Source organism: Phytophthora infestans, genomic scaffold, assembly GCF_000142945.1.
Source record: "Phytophthora infestans T30-4 supercont1.10 genomic scaffold, whole genome shotgun sequence".
Classification (NCBI taxonomy): Eukaryota; Oomycota; class Peronosporomycetes; order Peronosporales; family Peronosporaceae; genus Phytophthora; species Phytophthora infestans.
In genome coordinates, this window is record NW_003303749.1 from 188,368 (window position 1) to 208,754 (window position 20,387).

Consider the following 20,387-nt stretch of genomic DNA (forward strand, 5'->3'; position numbering starts at 1 on the left):
CGCTGGGAACCCCAGCAATTGGCGCACAAGACACGATAACTAACGAGGAACACGACAAACGCGCCTCCAAAATCAAAGCCTTATCGATACAGAGTTTGGATGCAGCCGCAGAGGAAGGGAAGCAATACGTACGTGGAGATCCGATGCTCGCCGGTATTGACGGCGGAGGTGGCAGCAGCATTTTTGCGGAGGGTGGGGATGGAAGTTCACCGCTCGTCATTGGAGGCAAGAAGCGTGGATGGCAGGCAGAAGCTCAGTCTGGACTGTTCGCAGCTAGCTCTGGTTTCCATAACACCCTGCGCTTTTCAGTCTGTTCGGCGACCATAGTTTCGGTAGGTTTGCTGTTGGCTTTCCACTTTGAAGTGCTCAACAAGGGACTTGCTCGTCATTTTCCTTCTGGATCCGTGTGGACTCCCAACACGTGGGAATTCGCCATGTACGTTCAATATATCCAACAGATCGCTGCGATCTCAGCACTGACACTTCTGAAAACGCCGTTTTTCTTGTGGGAGTTCACGGATCTCTTCTCGTGGGCCAATCTCCTCGTTTATCGCTCTGAAGACAATTCGTCTGCGTCTGGACGTCGCCTTACAACTATTATCCTCGGAAGTCTTGTGGGATACGGAGACCGCATCGGAACAAGTGAGATGGATTTAATGTTCGAGACGATCTCTGGCTTCGCGCTTATCGTTGGCTTCTTTGTTGGAGTTTTACTTGGAGCAACGCTGTACAACAAGTGGCGTGAACATATCGGGGAAAAGGCACGCAGAGGTGTGATCTGGCGCTGCCTTGGTCTGCTACCGTTGGTCTGGTTCTTCTCTCTTCTCCCTCTGACCATGACGGTGTCCTTTGAAGTGTCCATGGAATTCAAGTCGAGTATGTTGGAGCTGTGGTCTCTTGTGGTCGCATTCTTGGTAATTATCCTGGTCATTTGTGGAGTCGCTGGCGTGGTAGCGCGGACAGTACGGAGCGCGACTTACGGAGACTTCGCTCACGTGCTCTCTGGGGCGCATTCTACGCCGACTACAGATACGGTGGCCGTCTCTTCTTCTTGCTGGTAATCTTTCAACAGCTTTGCGTGGGCCTTTGCTTGGGTATCCTGGACGACAGTATGGTGCTACTTGTGTTGCTAGTTACACTCCACGTGATGTTTCTTGTGGCAGTCTGTTTGATCAAGCCGTTCCCGAATGGAACTTTACTCGTTAAGCGTGCTACCTACGCAATCACTTTCATCAAGCTTGCCAATTTAGCGTTGGCGTTTGCTTTTCTCCCGATGTCAACGTTATCGGTGCTTGGTTTGTATCGTGTTGCAAACGCGTTCATTGGTCTCAACTCGATCGTGATCGTTGTCTGGTGCACCCGACACATTTTCATTTTTGGGAAACTGGTAATTGCATCAGCAAAAGTGGAACAAGAAAACGCTCGAGACGTCGAGGCGGCGTTTGTCATCTCGCCCTCGAGTTACCAACTGGCCGTGAAGACACAGTACGCGTATTAAGCAAACGCAACACTCGCGCTGGTCTGTTCTCGACGAAGGGCCGGAAGAAGTTGGAAGTACACATAAACCAATAAATGCGTCTACAGTAGATCTCTTTCTGTTCGACTTACACGTTTGGGATGATAACTTGTCGATAAGCTTCTCTCATTTCGTGCATCTGCTCGTCTACGACCCCATCGGTAGCGGTATTCCTGCTTTCCTTAGTCTGTGGGTCACTTGTGCAGTCCTGAGCGACTTTCTCCCACATAATCACGAAATCATTCATGCAACCGCTGGCGTCCTCTGAGGTGCCTCGCTTCAGCTGCAGATAAACTGAGCTCCAGTCATCTCAAACGGGCATTCCATCCGACGTTCACCAAAGGCTCCAAGGTACACGTCAGCCATTCGAGCCTTCATGTAATACACCGGTTGAAGTTCCGGCTTGAAATGCAAGACTCAGTCGCTGTTCAGGTAAAACAACGGCACATCGTTCTCGTTCGCTTGTTTGATGGGGAAAACCTGAGCCACATCGCCGCAAAGTGTCGAGTTCTTCTCGCCGTTTTTCGATAATCCGTACCGACAGCTGATCCGAGAAAGAATACTGAGCCTCCACCAACTCTGCGGCAGCTCCTTGTCACCGTAAGATGGAGGTGGTCCGATATCACTGAGCGACTTGAACGACCCTAGAATTGGCGTAGCGCGTTGCTTCTTCTTCTTGTTCCAAAACATGATTGGGGAATCCTGATGCCCTGTACGGAGATTCCATGAGTGGTTGTTGAGTAAATGATCACTAGGCTCAAATTTCAGCTTGGCAGGAGAAGGGTTCGGTAGTGTAGTCTTATCACGCTCAAGCGTAGAAATGGAGCGGAACGGCGCAGGATAAAAGCTCGACATGTATCGGTGCTGACAGAAAATGTTTCCAGACCCAACAGCGCGTTCGGCCATAAAGTAGATTTCGTGTGCGATGCGGTCGTTCATGAGCAACGTGCCTGTGGCTTTGTACTTCTCCGACTCCCACAAAATCGCCGGACTCACAAAGAATCCTGTGTCGGCGTCGGCCATCATGATTTCTTCGAGCTTGGAGAACACGACCGAGATGGCCTTGATATCGAACGATCGGAACTTGGAATGACACGCTTCCATGTTCTCGCAAAATACTTTCCGTTGATGCGTCTTCTTCGATAGTCGCAGCAGCATCCAACTCACAGACGTCGTAATATCTGATAGAGCCTCGTATCGACTTCTCTATAAACATCTTCTGTGATTCAATAGATACATCCCCACAGTGCGGCATTTCCACAATGATGCTTCAAGCTTGGCAATCGGTTCGTATACTGGGATGACAGCTCGAGGCTGTGACGTGTTCTGCACGTTATGATTAAGTGTTTGTGCCAGTTGCATCTTAATGGAGACCACAATGAGGCCCGGTTTTCGTGAAGCCAGGCCACGCACTGACGATCGTCATGCTACAGAACGTATCCGTGTTAGAGAAACCGGTACATGTAGGTATTTGAAATTGTAGCACCATAGATGACAAAATCCGCGCCATACAAATGAAAAAGGGGATAAAATTTCTGTCATCTACGGTCCTTTTTTTGTATTTGGTGTTGAGCACATGAAAACAATTGTGTGACTCACAACGAAATTGTAAATACTTCGTTCTCCATGTTTCTTAAGCGGGAGAGCGACGAGAGCTTGCAGCCGAAGGGCAACGAGGACTCGATCCAACTCCAGCAGATGCTCACGTCCTGCATGATCAATCGACAGATCCTGGTATTTCACCTATATTTGCAGCTTACTGTCCTGGCCTAGAAGCTAACCTGTTTAGTGCTGTCTGCGTAAATAGTGCTGCATTGCCGGTGTGTTGGTCGGTATCCCCTTCAGCATCCAGCGGAAATCCTACAAACCCTTTGCCATACTGGGCGTTCTAGGTTCGTTTCAAGTGTGAAGGAGATCTCCTATTGGCGAAGATTTAACCTGTGACTTTGCTTTTATTGTGTTGTGACAGGGTCATTCGTCGACTACTCGATCCCATACACGACTGACTGCCGCATGATCCACAATGCCCTGCAGTTGGCACTGCAGCAGGAGAGACAGCGAGACGCGGAAGCTAAGACGTCGGATAAAGAGACCTAATACTACTTGCTTATTGTGGACAGTGTGGAATTGAAGGTATTTTGCTAGCAAATACTGTCCCCCTTGTTACCACTACTGTAGACTCCTTGTCAATAGGTAGTTGGACGACCAAAGGCCAACGATGAGTGCTCTTAAAAGATGCCTATCTCTCTTCCAGCAACAATTAAGCTAGCCCCAGCACGCTCTTTTCTAATTCGGCCTTCTTCTCACGCATGATCGCTCCTACGCCTAGTACCGGTAGTGTTACAATTGTACAGTAGTGCGAAAATACCACTGCGTGCACTGGTAACGAACGACCCGAGCACAATCTTACTTTAACAAAGCATGTATAAATTAGAAAAATCCATCCACTTCCTTTCTACCAGAGCCCCGACACGAGCGCTCCCTCAATTACACCGTCGGCACAGATGTGGACACGCTCAGCCCCATCGGCGGTAGCGAGAACGTGACCGCTTTCTCCCTCAACTTCTTGCTCACTTTATTGCCAACCTTCTTCACCGCCTGTGCTCTCCCAAACAGCACCTTGGGCACTGTTGCAGCCGCTGCCGCCGCAGCCGTGGCTCTCTGTTTCTTTGGCCGCCCTCGCTCCTGCTTGATAGACTCAGGCACCGCAGTCTGCAGCACCATCTGCAAGGCTTTAAACTGCGTCTCAAAGAGCACCTCCAGCTCGTCGGGCGCCAGACCCAGCGCCTTGTGCTGAGGTTCGCCCCAATAGTTGCGTTGCCAGGCGTGGATGGCGTTACCCCAGGCCTTGCGCTCTCCCCATGTTGGAGCGCTCATCACCAGCAGCACGGGAGTACCATACACCAGAACCCTGCCGTCTCGGATCCTTGACCGCTGTAGCCTGACGGAGAAACTGTAGGGGCAACCGCGGCCGTCCACGTCCGGGATCCCTCGTACCTTGAGTCTCGAGCGTGAGAGGACGACCTCTCGGACCATCACGCCGCGGTCACGTTTGTTGTAGAACTGCAGCTTGCCTTCGCCCAGCACGCAGTAGTAGATGTGGCTGCGGCGGCCCTCGTCGTGAAGCAACAGGAAACCCTCCTTTGACATGGACCTGGGTCTGTTGAGCGCACACTCTTGAGTGAATTGAGTTGATGTAACTTTCGGGATGGGGGTGCATATTGACCTCAGGTGTAAATCGCCTGACTTGGATTAAGTAAGCAGCATCTTCGTTCTCATTCCCGCCCAATCAGCGACGACTTAGACATGCACTGACGAATGTTACGGGAGTCTGCTAATCAACGGAGCGCTACGGACGCAGCGCGAAGTTTCTTCGGAAGAAGGCTTCGTAATTACGATGATGCAAGCTTCATTATTAAATTAAGCTTCTTAACAACGAGGCTCACTGCTGGTTGTGAGATGGTAGTTCCAGTTATTCTCGTATAGCTGTAGCTAAGGAGCGGCGTTATGGGAACGAGATCGTTCATGTTAATTCTGCATGTCATGTACTTTATTTCTGGCTTGGAGAAACAGCGGCGATGGTTTCCACCTGCAAGTGCGCAATATTTTTACCTGTATCTATTCAGTGTAACAACAAGCAAGAGCACACATTCATGAACACGCATCGCCATGAGGCACCAAAAATAAACAACGCACTAATAACCAACTTTACCGCTGGTGGGATCAACAGAGGTTTTGCAATGTATATAGCTACAAAGATCTTTGTGAAGAGTCTTCTCCTCCAAGGGACGCAACCGCTTTAGGACCGTTGCGTTCAAGGGTGCCCCAATTGAGCAACACGATTGTGAAACCAAACCAAGAAGAAAAAATGGTCGACTTCTCTGTTTCTTGTCTAGCACTTAAAGAAAAAGTTTAAATTGGTGCTGGAGTTTAAGTTGTCAAATGGCAGGAAGGCGTCATGAGATCTTGTAGAAGCGTCGCTTCATGGAGTCAAGCAATAATGCGCTTCATTCTCGAACTTGCTGAGTTCTGACCACACTCGAGAAATCTTCGAACAACGAAACCTTGCTCACTTTTGACAAATCAAGCTGCTAGCCGTCATGAAGCCCTTCAGGCTTCGCAGCCTTAGCGTGGCTGCTTTTTTATTAGCAGCTGCAGATACGACTCAAGCTACTGTCAACCTGGAGGCAACTGTGGTGTACACTTCAGGCAGTGATTGCACCAGTTCGGCAGCTGGAAAACAAGTACTGGTTACGGCAGTGCCGAGTAATAATTGCGCAGCAAGCACTACGTGCACGGAGACACTGTCTAGTAGCTCCCTGTTTCCAGCTATTACTTGCCCCACTACGGATGGTACTACCTCGGGCTCTTTCATTCAAACCGATCTCCCAGCGCTCTTCGGGTCCAATCCATACGTGGTTGTTGAGTCGTACTCTTCATCAACTTGTGCTGCAGACACTGATATTACAAGCATCACAGCTTATTTGGCGGATGGCAAGTGCCACAAGACAGACACATCGAAGAGCTATCGCGCGACTCGCAAAGCCGACAAGTCGGCAATTATCAAGACATACACGGACGCGGTGTGTGGCGCGGGAGAGGTGACCACCACTGTGAGTGACACTCAGGGAACGTCCAACGCCTGTACTGCCAGCACAAAGGTGTACGGTGCCGGCACGACTCCACTGTACCTGACGTCGACGATGAACTATGATACGACAGCGAATACTTGCTCGTCTGGGGCTCCGTCGTTTGTCTCAACTGCGGTTGCTAATGTTGACACTACGTGTGCGACTACTTCTAGTTGCACAGGAGTTGCGGCTCCGTACACGGGTACCAAGTGTAGCTCTGCTTCGTCATATCTTACCGACATGGCCGCTGCATTCGGTTTGAACCCGTATGTAATCATACAGAAGTACAACACTGGAAAGACTTGCGCCGACGCTGAGCTGTCAGGTATCACGGCGTATCTGGCCGACGGCAAGTGCCATAAGACGGACGTTGCAAAGAGCTACCGCGCGGCTCGAAAGGCAGATGGTTCAGCCACCGTCCAGTCTTACACGGACGCCACATGTGGCACGCTGGGAACAACGGTCGCAGTTAACGCCGCTGACGGCGCTGCTCACACATGCGTCTCCGACTCTAAGTTTTATGGTGACAACGCGACTCCTCTGTACCTGACGTCTACGATGAATTATGATACGACAGCGAACACTTGCTCGTCTGGTGTTCCGTCGCTTGTCTCGACTGCGGTTGCTAATGTCGACACTACGTGTGCGACTACTTCTAGTTGCACGGGAGTTGCGGCTCCGTATACGGGTACCAAGTGTAGCTCTGCTTCGTCATATCTTACCGACATGACTACTGCATTCGGTTTGAACCCGTATGTAATCATACAGAAGTACAACACCGGAAAGTCTTGCGCCGACGCTGAGCTGTCAGGTATCACGGCGTATCTGGCCGACGGTAAGTGCCATAAGACGGATGCTGCAAAGAGCTACCGCGCGGCGCGAAAGGCAGATGGCTCAGCCACCGTCCTGTCTTACACGGACGCCGTATGTGGCACGCTGGGAACAACGGTCGCAATTAACGCCGCTGACGGCGCTGCTCACACATGCGTCTCCGACTCTAAGTTTTATGGTGACAACGCGACTCCTCTGTACCTGACGACTACGATGAATTATGATACGACAGCGAACACCTGCTCGTCTGGTGTTCCATCATTTGTCTCGACTGCGGTTGCCAATGTTGACACTACGTGTTCGACAACTTCTGGTTGCACGGGAGTTGCGGCTCCGTTTACAGGTACCAAGTGTAGCTCTGCTGTGTCTTATCAAAACGACATGGCAGCTGCGTTTGGTGTGAACCCGTACATTATTTTGCAAAAGTATAACACCGGAAAGGCTTGCGCAGTAGACAAGCTGTCCGGTATTACAACGTACTTGGCGGACGGCAAGTGCCACAAAACGGGTGCGACAGCGAGCTACCGTGCGACCCGGAGTGCGGACAATTCAGCGTCAATTAAAACGTACACAGACGCAGTGTGTGGTACGGGTGAGACTGTTACCGCGGTGACCGTTTCTCAGGGAACCAACAACGGATGCTACGCTGACACAAAGGTGTTTGGCGCCGGTACGACGCCGCTGTATTTGAGCTCCACGGTGAATTACGACACGACTACAAACACGTGTAAATCCGGCTTACCCTCGTTGGTGACGTCAACCGTCGTCCCTGTGGATGCGTGCTCGGCTACTACGACTTGCACTGGTCAAGCCGCACCCTACACCGGAACGTCGTGTAGCTCTACCCTAACGTACAAGGACGACATGATTGCTGCGTTCGGCGTGAATCCGTACGTGATTGTGGAGAAGTACACGGCAGGTCAGTCTTGCGCAGCAGACAAGCTGTCCGGTATCACAACGTACTTAGCGGACGGCAAGTGCCACAAATCGAGTTCGACAGCGAGCTACCGCGTGACGCGTAGCGCTGATAATTCAATTTCTATCAAAACGTACACGGACGCAGTGTGTGGTACGGGTGAGACTGTTACCGCGGTGACCGCTTCCCAGGGAACCAACAACGGATGCACCAGTGACACGAAGGTATTTGGTGCCGGTACGACGCCGCTGTATTTGAGCTCCACGATGAACTACGACACGACTACAAACACTTGTAAATCCGGCTCACCCTCGTTGGTGACGTCAACCGTCGTCCCTGTGGATGCGTGCTCGGCTACTACGACTTGCACTGGTCAAGCGGCGCCCTACACCGGAACGTCGTGTAGCTCTACCCTAACGTACAAGGATGACATGATTGCTGCGTTCGGCGTGAATCCGTACGTGATCGTGGAGAAGTACACGGCAGGACAGTCTTGCGCAGCAGACAAGCTGTCCGGTATCACAACGTACTTGGCGGACGGCAAGTGCCATAAATTGAGCTCGACTACAAGTTACCGCGCGGTCCGGAGTGCGGACAATTCGGCAGCAATTCAACCATACACGGACGCAACGTGTGGCACAGCAGGCTCACTGCTGACGGTGAGCTCAACAGACGGCACATCCAATGCCTGTGCGTCCGACACGAAGATTTATGGCGCAGGTGTGACGCCGCTGTATTTAATTTCTACGGTGAATTATGATACGAATGCGAACTCGTGCAAGCTAGGACTACCTACCTATGCGACGACAGCAGTTGGGACTTTTGCGGTATGCGTACCGTCCAGCATTTGTACAGGGCAAAGTGCTCCTTACACGGGGACATCATGTAGTTCAACGCTGACGTACAAGGATGATATGGCTGCTGCGTTCGGACCGAATCCGTACTTGATCGTGGAGAAATACACAGCCGGACAGTCCTGCGCCGCTGATAAGTTGTCGGGTATCACGGCGTACTTAGCGAACGGCAAATGCCACAAAACCAGTGCAACGACAAGCTACCGCGCGACGCGGAAGGGGGACGGTTCGGCAACAGTCAAGATTTACACAGACGCAATTTGTGGCACGGGAGAGACTGTGACGTCTGTGACAGCCCCCCAGGGAACCAACAACGCCTGCACCGCCGACTCAAAGGTGTATGGCGCCGGTAAAACCCCGTTGTATTTGACTTCCATTTCGAACTACGATGCGAATACCAGCGCATGCAAGTCGGGACTACCATCGTATGTGGCGACGACAGTTGCGGATTTCGCTGTATGCGTTGCGTCAAGCGATTGTACTAGTCAAAGTGCACCGTATACGGGGAAATCGTGCAGTTCAACACTGACATTCAAGGATGATATGGCTGGCGCGTTCGGATCGAATCCGTACGTGATCGTGGAGAAATACAACTCCGGTCAGTCGTGTGCTGCGGGCGAGCTTTCCGCTGTAACGACCTACCTGGCGGACGGCAAGTGCCACAAAACGGACTTGTCGACAAGCTACCGCGCTACACGAAAGGTGGACGGCTCGGCAATTGTTCAACTCTACTCGGACGCGATGTGTGGAGCGGCCGGATCACAGCTAACTGTGACCGCCGCCCAAGGCACCGACCATTCGTGCTTCTCTGATACGAAGGTGTATGGTGCCGGCTCAACACCATTTTTCTTAACTTCTACGGTGAGCTATGATTCGGATGCGAACACTTGCACGTCGGGGGCCCCGGCATTCGTGTCAACTGCGATCGGAAATACCGACAGCTGTATCGCTTCGGTTGCTTGCACCGGGTCAGCCGCTCCATTTACAGGAACCAGTTGTGGAACTGTGTCCTCGTACAAGGCTGACATGGCTGCTGCGTTTATCTCGAAACCATACGTGATTGTCAAGAAATACAACACCGGGAAGAAGTGCGCCGCAATGGATCTGTCTGGGATCACAACGTACTTGGCAGACGGAAGCTGCCACAAGTCTGGAGCGTCGACAAGTTACGCGGCGACGCGATCCGCGGATGGATCTGCTATCATTCAGTCATACACTGACGCCGTGTGCGGTGCAGTTGGAACGCGATTGACTGTGACCGCCGCGCAGACCGCAAACTCGTGCGCGGCCGATGGCAGTGGAATCGCTGACACGAAAGTGTATGGCAGCGGTAAAACGGAGAAGGTTTATTCGTCGACTTTTTACTTCGACACCAACACGAACAGCTGCCAGTCGGGCTTGCCGACGCAAGTTGTCACGGTGAAGGCGGATGTGGGTGGGTGCCCTGCCACGACAACCTGCACAGGACAAGCGGCGCCGTACACAGGAACCAAGTGTGGCTCAACACTGGCGTACAAGGATGATATGGCTGCTGCATTTGGTTCGAATCCGTATTTGATCGTGGAGAAGTACACAGCTGGGCAGTCTTGCGCTGTCGAGAAGCAATCTGGCATCACGACGTACCTGGCGGATGGCAAGTGCCACAAGACTGGATCGGCGACAAGTTATCGTGCCACCCGTAATACCGACAATTCAGCCACTATTACGACGTTCACGGATGCTGTGTGCACCGCAGGAGTGTCCCTACAAACAGTGAGCGCTTCGGACGGTACATCCAACGCCTGCTCGTCGGACACGAGAGTTTATGGTGGTGGCACGACACCGCTGTATCTGAGCTCAACGGTGAATTACGACACGAACCTGAATTCATGCAAATCCGGTGTACCGTCGTTCATAGCAACAAATGTGGTCGCTATTGATGTGTGTTCGGCGACAATGGAATGTACAAACCAAGCTGCGCCTTACACGGGAACGTCGTGCAGCTCAACGCTATCGTACAAGAATGATGTGGCTGCTGCATTCGGATCGAGTCCGTACGTGATTGTGGAAAAGTACAATTCCGGACAGTCTTGCGCTGTATCAGAGTTGGCTGGTATAACTACGTACTTGGCGGACGGTAAATGTCACAAAACGGACACATTGAAGAGCTACCGAGCGACACGAAAGGAGGACTTTTCGGCGTCTGTTAAAACATACACAGATGCGATATGTGGTTCAGGTGAAACAGTGACGTCTATTAGTGCTACTCAGGGAGGTACGAACGCCTGCACTGCCGACACCAAAGTGTACGGCGCCGGTGCGACACCGTTGTACTTGACCTCTACGGTGAACTACGATTCCGACTCGACCTCGTGCTCGTCTGGGGTTCCTTCGTCAGTCTCTACGGCTGTTGCTAACGTGGATACGACATGCACTACAACCAAGGTATGTACGGGCAATGCGGCGCCGTACACGTCTACAAAGTGTAGCTCCGTGTCTTCATATCAAAACGACATGGCTACAGCATTTAGTTCAAGCCCATATGTGATCGTAGAGAAGTACAACACCGGGAAGAAGTGCGCCGCAATGGATCTGTCTGGCATCACAACGTACTTGGCAGACGGAAGCTGCCACAAGTCTGGAGCGTCGACAAGTTACGCGGCGACGCGATCCGCGGATGGATCTGCTATCATTCAGTCATACACTGACGCCGTGTGCGGTGCAGCTGGAACGCGATTGACTGTGACCGCCGCGCAGACCGCAAACTCGTGCGCGGCCGATGGCGGTGGAATTGCTGACACAAAAGTGTATGGCAGCGGTAAAACAGCGAAGGTTTATTCGTCGACTTTTTACTTCGACACGAACACGAACAGCTGCCAGTCGGGCTTGCCGACGCAAGTTGTCACGGTGAAGGCGGATGTGGGTGGGTGCCTTGCCACGACAACCTGCACAGGACAAGCAGCGCCTTACACAGGAACCAAGTGTGGCTCAACACTGGCGTACAAGGATGATATGGCTGCTGCGTTTGGTTCAAATCCGTATTTGATCGTGGAGAAGTATACAGCTGGGCAGTCTTGCGCTGTCGAGAAGCTATCTGGCATCACGACGTACCTGGCGGATGGCATGTGCCACAAGACTGGTTCGGCGACTAGTTATCGCGCGACGAGGAAGGCGGATGGTTCCGCAACGATCCAGCCGTACACGGATGGGACGTGTGGCACGGCGGGAACCCTGGTGACTGTGACGGCCGCGCAGACGTCGAACTCGTGCGCTGCGGATGCGAATGGATTAGTTGACACGAAGGTATATGGAGGAGGCGCCACGCCGCTCTATTTGACGTCAACGATGAACTTCGAGACGAATGGAAACTCATGCAAGTCTGGTCTTCCGTCGCTGGTCACTTCTAGTGTCACTGTTGTGGATGCGTGTACATCGACATCGACTTGTGCCACTCAAGCTGTGCCTTTCACCGGAACGTCGTGCAGCTCTACATTGACGTACAAGGACGACATGGCTGCTGCGTTTGGCTCGAATCCGTATTTGATCGTGGAGAAGTACACAGCTGGGCAGTCCTGTGCCACCGACAAACTTTCCGGGGTCACGACATACCTGGCGGATGGAAAATGCCACAAGACGGACTCAACGACTAGTTACCGCGCGACTCGGAAGGCCGACGGCTCCGCGTCTGTCCAATCCTACACCGACACTATCTGTGGCACGACAGGATCGCTGTTTACTGTGTCTACTCAGCAGACAGCAAACTCGTGCGCATCGAACGCCAATGGTATCATTGACACTAAAGTGTACGGTGCCGGTGCTACTCCGCTATACTTGACTTCTACTACAAAGTACGAAACGAACTCGAACTCCTGCAAGTCGGGCCTGCCGTTGCTGGTCACGGCAGCTGTGGTCGGTGTGGATGCGTGTGCAGCGACATCGACGTGCACCGGTCAGTCAGCGCCATACACAGGAACGACATGCAGTTCTACCCTGACGTACAAGGATGACATGGTTGCTGCGTTCGGGTCGAACCCTTTTGTGATTGTGGAAACATATAACGCTGGACAATCTTGCGCTGCCGCGGAACTGTCCGGAATCACCACATACTTGGCAGATGGGAAGTGCCACAAGACGGATTCGGCGAAGAGCTACCGTGCGACGCGAAAGCCCGATGGATCTGCGAGCGTCCAAATTTTCACGGACGCGGTCTGTGAAGCAGCGGGTACACTGTTTACTGTAAATGGAGCTGATGGCACCGCACGATCATGCGTTTCCGACACGAAGGTGTACGGTGTTGGTGCGACTGGCATGGCTTGGTCTTCGATTGCCATTTCTGACAGCAAATCTTGCACGGCACCGACACAGATGACTTTGACCAGCCAGTTCGCTTGTGTGGACGCCGGCTGCTTTGATTTTGGAGATCGCTCAATCTCGTACTCGTGCGGCAACGACTACATTGCGGCAGCAAAGAAAACTTTTGGTAGCTCTGCTCCGTTCGTTGTCGTGGAAGTTTTCAAGGACGGAACGTCATGTGGCATAATGGAAGGCGTCATGGCATACATTGCAGACACGAAGTGCCACAAAGGCATTGACGGTGGGTCGAGTTTCTCGGTCACATTGGCCACCGACGGATCCGTGTCAATGCTTACGTACGAAGAAAGGGAGTGCAAGGACGCAACGCCTTTTACAACGTTGCTGACAAAAGAGCAGCTGTCTTCACACCAATGCGTCGGAAGTGTCAGGTACTACGCGTTCAATGTCCCCACGCCGCCAACTGTTGCCCCAGCCACTGCTGCTCCGCCAACGGCTCCAACAACAGCACCTACAACGGCACCGACGTCTGCACCAACTTCGGCTACTCCGACCGGTACCGGCTCGGCAAACACCGGTGACTCATCGGGTGCAGCACCTCTTTTCACGCTCACTGCAACAGGCTTGTGGCTGCTTGGATGGATGGCTGGTTTGCTGCTGTAAGCTGGAGTGTCACGTTGGAGTGTCACGGTGAGGCGACGAACCTCTTAACCGTAGAGTACGAAGTTTCACCAACCATTTTATTCTTCCGGCGGTCGTTCGGTGACTGCTTTAAGTAGGAAAACTTGCCTACATTCATTTGAATTACAATTTGCATTTCCTTGAATTTCTAAACTTCTATTGAATGTCGTGTTGCACACGTACAGTAGGGTGTTGCTTAAGTGCTAGCTCATGTTTGTCACCAGAAGAATAGATTTCCCAGCAACAAATCGGAAAACTGAACAGCATTAACTCATGTATTTGTTGCCTCCCGCGGATTCCTTCTGTTCACGGTCGCATAGGTTGAGTCAGGAGCGTGAGGGGTTGCCCGCTCATACCGTCACTGTAAGACTCCGACTAGCTCGTAATAATATTACAATATTAAACGCGGCGAGCAGGAACAGATTTTGTTTACAGCATACATCGCAGGTACTCTTCGTTTGCACACTGGACCCACCTATACACCAGCTCTCATACGCGAAATCGCTCGACAAGCGACGCTCCTGCTCTTGACGGATCCTTGTAGCACAGTCAAACTGGTTCAAGATCCCATGGACTAACTCGACAACCCGTGCTTCTGACCGTGTGACGGCGTCGTGGTGGTCCGCACGTCGGGTTTTCAGCTCTCCTCGCACGAGCGCCAGCGCGTTGTCGTCCGAGCGCCGAACGACTACCTGGAAATGGTCGCTTGTACATGTCTTCACGCATGTCCTGAATGTGACGATCGGTGCGTAGGCTGACCTTCTGCTCAATCAGCTGGAGAGCAACGTCCATGCGCCGCTCCATGAGTTGATGTAGCGCTGCCTGATCGGCCATTTGAGTCTCGGCTATAGCTCAAGCTTGTTCTTGAGCCCCGTGTTGTAGTTGCTGGAGGACATCTTGGACGCGCCCGTCGACGCGAAGCTCTAGTGTCGTTGGGTCACCGTAGGCCTGCTGGATGGCAAGAAAAAGGGCCTGGCACCGGACTTCTGCCTCCTCACGCGCGGCTGCGACGCGCTGCTCGATAAATCGCTGCTCCTCTTCTTCATGGAGCGACTGTCGCTGCTGGAGCTTGGCTTGATGCTCAGCGATGCTGTTCGCCTGCAGCGACACATGAGCGAGCGCCATCGCCAGCTTTTCGCCGTCGATGCGGTAGTGCTCCGGCAGCTCGATGATCGGCAGGTCATCCATTGTGGTGAAGCACTAGGGTGTTGAAGTTACGGCGTTCAGGGTCTAATCATTGGTTGCCATAAACGTTTTAACTAATTAAAATTGAATATGCTAGCCAATGAGAGGCAAAAAATTCCGGAACGAATCAGGTTCTCGCCCTTTTAACCTGTATTATACACGTTTCGTAGGAAGGGCTTATCCTGTATAATACACGGTAAATGGTGCATGCTAGTTTTCACCCTGTTTTTGTATACGGTCATACAAACGCTAAGCCAAAGAGGGATAGGTATGTGAAGCCTGATCCCCATCCTTCCTGGTGCGGTGTGCGCAGGCGGTGCATTGCACAATTTTTCATAAAATAAAAATTTAGAGGAAACTCAGCGATATGTGGTTCACGCCAAATCAATATAAGAAACTGCAGGGATTTTCAACGCCACTCATTTTGGCGCTCATTTCAGAAAACTCCGGCTCCCAGTCAGATGTCGGGTTTTCGGGCCCGGTGGAAGGAGCTACGGCAAGAAGGCTGGTCTTCCAAGCCTCCTACAGGCCTCTCAAATGACCACACCTATCTGAAGCCCGGTAAAAGCAAGACAGACGTCCGCGGAATAGACTTCTTTGTAGGGGAGAAGGAGCTGATGTCGTATTTGGATCGACTAGACCTTGGTAAGTTGTTTATTCTAATGATGTATTGAAAACTTGAGCCTAACCGTTGACGCGTGTATAGATGAGCTTGCGAGGCAAAAGGAAGATGAACGACAGACCGACGACGCCACACACGCATCCTCGAGGCAAGACGATGGAGCCACTCCACCTGATGACGCTACTACACCTCCAACAGGTATATTTTACAACGCCTGTACATTACACCGTACCTGTCTAACACTATCGTGTATTATGCAGTTAGTACAGTGCGTGAAGAGCCACTCTCAACCACCCCAGTACGACAACAGACGCACCCCAGCTCTCCAATGCAATCTCACTCCAGTGCACCGCTAATTACTACTTCGCCGCATGAAGCTGACGACGATATCGATGCTTTATTTTCGTCAAGTCCAGACAGACCCGGTACGTTTACTGTGCCATCCATACAATTCGAAGGTGTTGTAGCTAACTCTTTTCAACGTTGTATTTTTCCAGTTGTGCCAACCACTTCAAGGCGCAATCTGTATGAACTGTTTGGGTCTTCTGATGAGTCAGATGACTCTAACGACTCTCCGCAAAGCCCCACAAATGTGCAACAGTCCGCAGACGGCGATCGCGTGGACGCGGCATCGAACGCTGCGTTTTCCTGTTCGTCTTTATCTGGTAGGTTCAAACGTGTATGTACACGATATACAATTCCTTTGTATACATGATACACATACATGATAATAACAACTATCATGTATATTTTTAACAGACGATCCTAACATTGTAACGCCCGGCAATGACAAGTATGTCTTTGCAAGTCTTGATTCGGACGAGGAGGGGGGAGGATTCTCTGTGTACGACGATGATGAAGAGCTGGAGCTCGCTGAGCCTGATCCCAGCATTGAAGATGAAGATGTCGTCCCACCTGAGCTTCCATTTGATGCGTCTCTACTTGAAGCAGTAGGTGGTGTTCACGAGATTGCACGTGGCAACCTCAAGGCTGATGTTTTAGCCGACATGAAGGAGAACGGGTGGTCTCCAGTACACAATCAGACGCCTTACCCATACATGGATGAACCCTACGACATGCGTCGCGATGATTGGGCAAATATTGACTATCCGGATCTATTTCGCGGTGAAGATGGACCAACTGCTGCAGCGTTGAGCGCTGCCGAGACCCCAATTGGTGCATTTTTTTCAGTTCGTCCCGCCGTACTTACTAGAAAGAATTGCGGGTGCTAGTAACGACTACTTTATGGAGAACCTGGACGCGCGAGTGGAGAGTCTACACGCCAAGCAGCTAGATAGGAAGCTGAAAAGGCCTGATTTCCATGTCTCACCTCCGGATATCATAAAGACTAAGCTGCTGAACACGAAGGACATTTCAGGACGAGAAATTGCTATTTTTCTTGGATTACTTATTGCAAGAACCATAGCTCCCAACAAAGAGATGTTTGATAACCATTGGAAGACTACAGATGAAGGTGCTATTCCTCGTGGCTGTTTTAACGCATTTATGACTAGAGATCGCTTCTATCATATCTCGCGGAATCTCCACTTTAGCAGCAATGCTGACGCAAGAGCGCATATCGATCGAGCTTGGAAACTCCGCCCGGTGATTGACGTGCTGCAAGAAACATTTCAGGCCAGTTTCATCCCACCTCCAATAATGGCGTTTGACGAAGCGATGCTTCCGTGCACGTCTCCGTTCAACAAGATGAGAATCTTCATGAAGGACATGCCCCATCGCTGGGGCACAAAGCTTTTTATGCTGTGCTGTTCCAAGTCTGCGTACTGTATTAGGTAAGGAAAAGAGCGTGCCTTCGGGCACGCTCTTTTTTTTTTGGTTTCAAAGTTACCTTATCGTGTCTTCGGCGTGCTAAAACCTTTTGAACTATTGTGTATATTACAGGTTTGAAGTCTTTTGTGGAAAGCAACAAATGCAAGACAGTAGCACACCGAGTGATGAAAAATCGGGACCTGCCGCAGTCGTACGGAACTTACGTCAAGTCTTTGGCGTCAACGGACCAACTGAGCGACGTCTCATAGTCACCGACAGGTTTTACACCTCTGTCGTGCTGGCTATGCAGCTGCTGACCATGAACTTCTACAGTTTGGTCACAATAATGACGAACAGAAAGGGGCTGTGCAAAGCAATTCTACCAAAGAAGACTAAAAACGGCAGGAAGGAATCAAAGAAGCGACCAGCACAGATCGTCAAAGGAGCGTATGACGTAGCCACCCTCCAAAAGGTGCCATCGATCAAGGCCGTCCGTTGGTGGGATAATCAAGCGGTGTATCTGCTTGCTGCTGGAGGAAGTGCAGTACCAGACCGTATCGTGCGTAGGAATCCAGTAGCTGGAGATCAGACAGAGTTGATGTGTCCACGGATCGCTAAAGACTATCAGACTTTCATGGGCGGAGTCGACGTTCACGACCAGCTACGTCTACAACGGCAAGTATTCATATCCTGTATATACACGTTGAAGTCATCGTTTTAACGTGTATTGTACGTATTATTAGGTATTCACTGCAATTGGCTCGGCGCTACAAGAAGTACTACAAATCTCTCTTTCTGGGACTGATAGACATGGCTATCATCAATGCTTTTATCGTGCACAATTACCATCGCGCGGCAACCGGGAAGCCAAGGGTTTCCCACGTGACTTTTCTGAAGACGCTTCATCTACAGCTCTGTCAGTTGCTACCGGAAGATTGGGTGCAGCTTCTCCGCCACCGCGGGCATCACGCGACGCCAACGCGGGCACGACAAGCTCGAGCGGCGCACATGCCTGTACAGGCCGACGAGTGGCGCAAAGGAAACTCCGATAAGACGAGAAAGCGTAGGCAGCGTGCGTGCAAGGTTTGTTCGGTGCTAAAAGGCGCTGCCACGTCTCGAGGAGGGGAAACGACATTCTACTGTGCTGAATGTAAGCTGAAAACAACATCAAGACACGAGTTAGCCGCACGCGTATTCCTCTGCAACAAGGTGAAGCATTGCAGCAAAGGCGAACCTACTTCGTGCTGGGATATCTGGCATAAACACTGGAAAAATGGGACTATGATCCCTCAATCAGGACGCAAGCGCAAAATTCGAGCCCGGAAGCCCGCACGCGCTGCAAGTGACGGTGGCTCTGATGCCAGCGACTCGGAGTCGCAGTCTAGAGCTGAAATCGGAAGTGTTTCCTCTCAGGGTCGTTCGGGATGGCGGCCACACACCAACGATGACGGCATCTAGTGAGATCGTCGTCAGAGCACATGTTCCGGCTTCAAAAATGATTTGATTTGAATATATGTTTTTTTGTGCAGATCGCCATGTGGAATCCTTCTCTAAATATCGACAAAAATATGACCCGTCACTCCCCGCTAGATGTGTTTTTGTACAAATGTTGTGTTGTCTTTGTTCACTCAGGACACGATATCAGCGTTATCGCGTACAGTGCAGACATGTTAGTATACCTGATACACGATATCGAGAAATGAAGACCCTAGGGGTGGGGCGCTGTACCGACTCTGTTAAATACACGATAAAATATAGCTGGGTCTTACTATTGTAACCCACTATCCATAACGTGTATGGGGTTTCGGTAAATAGGCGCAACGAAATCCGCTCGCTTTGGGGGGGGGTTAATAGTTTGGTTTATTGATTTTTGAGAGGTCCCTTCCATGTAAAAAATAGTAGATCCGTGGTTCGGGTTCGGCTCGTCCCAAGGGTGTTCTAACCTACTCACAATGGGTTTCACTCGTTGGGTTAAACAGAGCACAATCTCGCCGTCCACTATTATGAAAGGGCTCAATCTCGCTCTGTAGTGAAAGATAAAAGGGCTAAAATGCTTAGCCCTTTCACTACGGACGAGATTGTGTCCTGTTATTATTACATCCTTTCATTAGAATCCTCTTTCGCTGGTTTCGTTCAAAGCATCCCCAACTCAATAAGTATATAAATACGTCAGTATGAAACTCACTCCTCCTACGCTGATGTATTTTTAAGTACAATTTTCTGATCGGTTGGTAAACTCCTCCTTTCACTCGTAAACTTGCGAAGACGGTCTACCTCCACGAAACAACACAACGATTTTACTATGAGTTTCGTGGCTGACATGTTCATCCCTGGATCAGGATCCGTCGTGACTGTCCTCGTCAAAATCTATGATCTGTGTAATGAGATGAAAGAAGGTCAGATCGCGTGTAAACGCCTTCACCTTCGCTTAAAGGACATCTTCGACGAATTGCAGAAAATGGAAACCAGAGGAGAGATCCCATCAAGCGACAAGGTAGCCAAGTACGTGGAGGTTGTGGCCAAATACTTGCGCTACCTTGAACAATATCGCAGCCAAAAACTGTTCAGACGGCTGATCAAGCACCAAGCCATGTCTGGACAACTAGCTCTTATTTACGAAGAGATTGACATGCTCTTTCGAATTCTCAATCTCGCGGGCACGGCAGCTATGATGGAATGGAAGCAGCAATGGGATATCGATCAACAAGCGCAGCAAGAAGTGATGTCATCGCTTGTCGTGAACAGTGTGGAGGTTTTGCGTGAACTTCAAGACACGCGGGCGCAGTTAGAGGCAATGATGATGCTCAAGTATGAAATGGAGTAGAGGTCAGACCAGTGAAACTATGCACCTCATGAAGTCTATGATGGCCACAGTCGTTCGAGCATCCAAGACGACTGTGGCAAAGCTACCGCCCTGGTTTTTCCCATCGGACGATATCGAGTTTGAAGAGGAACCATTCGCCCGTGGGTCATTTGGTAGCGTGCATCATGGTGTGTGGGGGTCTGGTACAAAATGTGGTGAAGTGTTTCCTCGTCGACGATGTGATCGTCGATGGTCGTGCTAAATAGAAAATTGAAGCGGAGATGAACC

The 20,387-nt window shown here is 51.1% G+C and overlaps 6 protein-coding genes across 6 annotated transcripts; 4 read left to right on the forward strand and 2 right to left on the reverse strand.

Annotated features, from left to right (window-relative positions):
• Positions 1–143: 143 nt before the first annotated feature.
• PITG_06737 (uncharacterized protein) lies at positions 144–1,250 on the forward strand (the record flags this gene model as incomplete). The annotated part of the gene is made up of 3 exons (XM_002904686.1): positions 144–889; positions 964–1,179; positions 1,238–1,250. The coding sequence occupies 3 exons, from the start codon at positions 144–146 to the stop codon at positions 1,248–1,250; spliced, it is 975 nt and encodes a 324-aa protein (XP_002904732.1).
• Positions 1,251–1,604: 354 nt separating this feature from the next.
• On the reverse strand, positions 1,605–2,771 carry PITG_06738 (uncharacterized protein; the record flags this gene model as incomplete). The annotated part of the gene is made up of 4 exons (XM_002904687.1): positions 1,605–1,770; positions 1,812–1,918; positions 1,964–2,634; positions 2,684–2,771. The coding sequence occupies 4 exons, from the start codon at positions 2,769–2,771 to the stop codon at positions 1,605–1,607; spliced, it is 1,032 nt and encodes a 343-aa protein (XP_002904733.1).
• A 371-nt stretch (positions 2,772–3,142) lies between these two features.
• Positions 3,143–3,635, forward strand: PITG_06739 (uncharacterized protein; the record flags this gene model as incomplete). Its single annotated transcript, XM_002904688.1, has 3 exons — positions 3,143–3,250; positions 3,324–3,408; positions 3,486–3,635. The coding sequence occupies 3 exons, from the start codon at positions 3,143–3,145 to the stop codon at positions 3,611–3,613; spliced, it is 321 nt and encodes a 106-aa protein (XP_002904734.1).
• Positions 3,636–3,922: 287 nt separating this feature from the next.
• On the reverse strand, positions 3,923–4,687 carry PITG_06740 (uncharacterized protein; the record flags this gene model as incomplete). Its single annotated transcript, XM_002904689.1, has 1 exon — positions 3,923–4,687. One exon carries the CDS (start codon positions 4,664–4,666, stop codon positions 4,004–4,006), a length of 663 nt encoding a protein of 220 aa, XP_002904735.1.
• A 929-nt stretch (positions 4,688–5,616) lies between these two features.
• On the forward strand, positions 5,617–13,872 carry PITG_06741 (uncharacterized protein; the record flags this gene model as incomplete). The annotated part of the gene is made up of 1 exon (XM_002904690.1): positions 5,617–13,872. The coding sequence occupies one exon, from the start codon at positions 5,617–5,619 to the stop codon at positions 13,699–13,701; it is 8,085 nt and encodes a 2,694-aa protein (XP_002904736.1).
• A 5,726-nt stretch (positions 13,873–19,598) lies between these two features.
• On the forward strand, positions 19,599–20,120 carry PITG_06743 (uncharacterized protein; the record flags this gene model as incomplete). The annotated part of the gene is made up of 1 exon (XM_002904691.1): positions 19,599–20,120. One exon carries the CDS (start codon positions 19,599–19,601, stop codon positions 20,118–20,120), a length of 522 nt encoding a protein of 173 aa, XP_002904737.1.
• Positions 20,121–20,387: the final 267 nt, after the last annotated feature.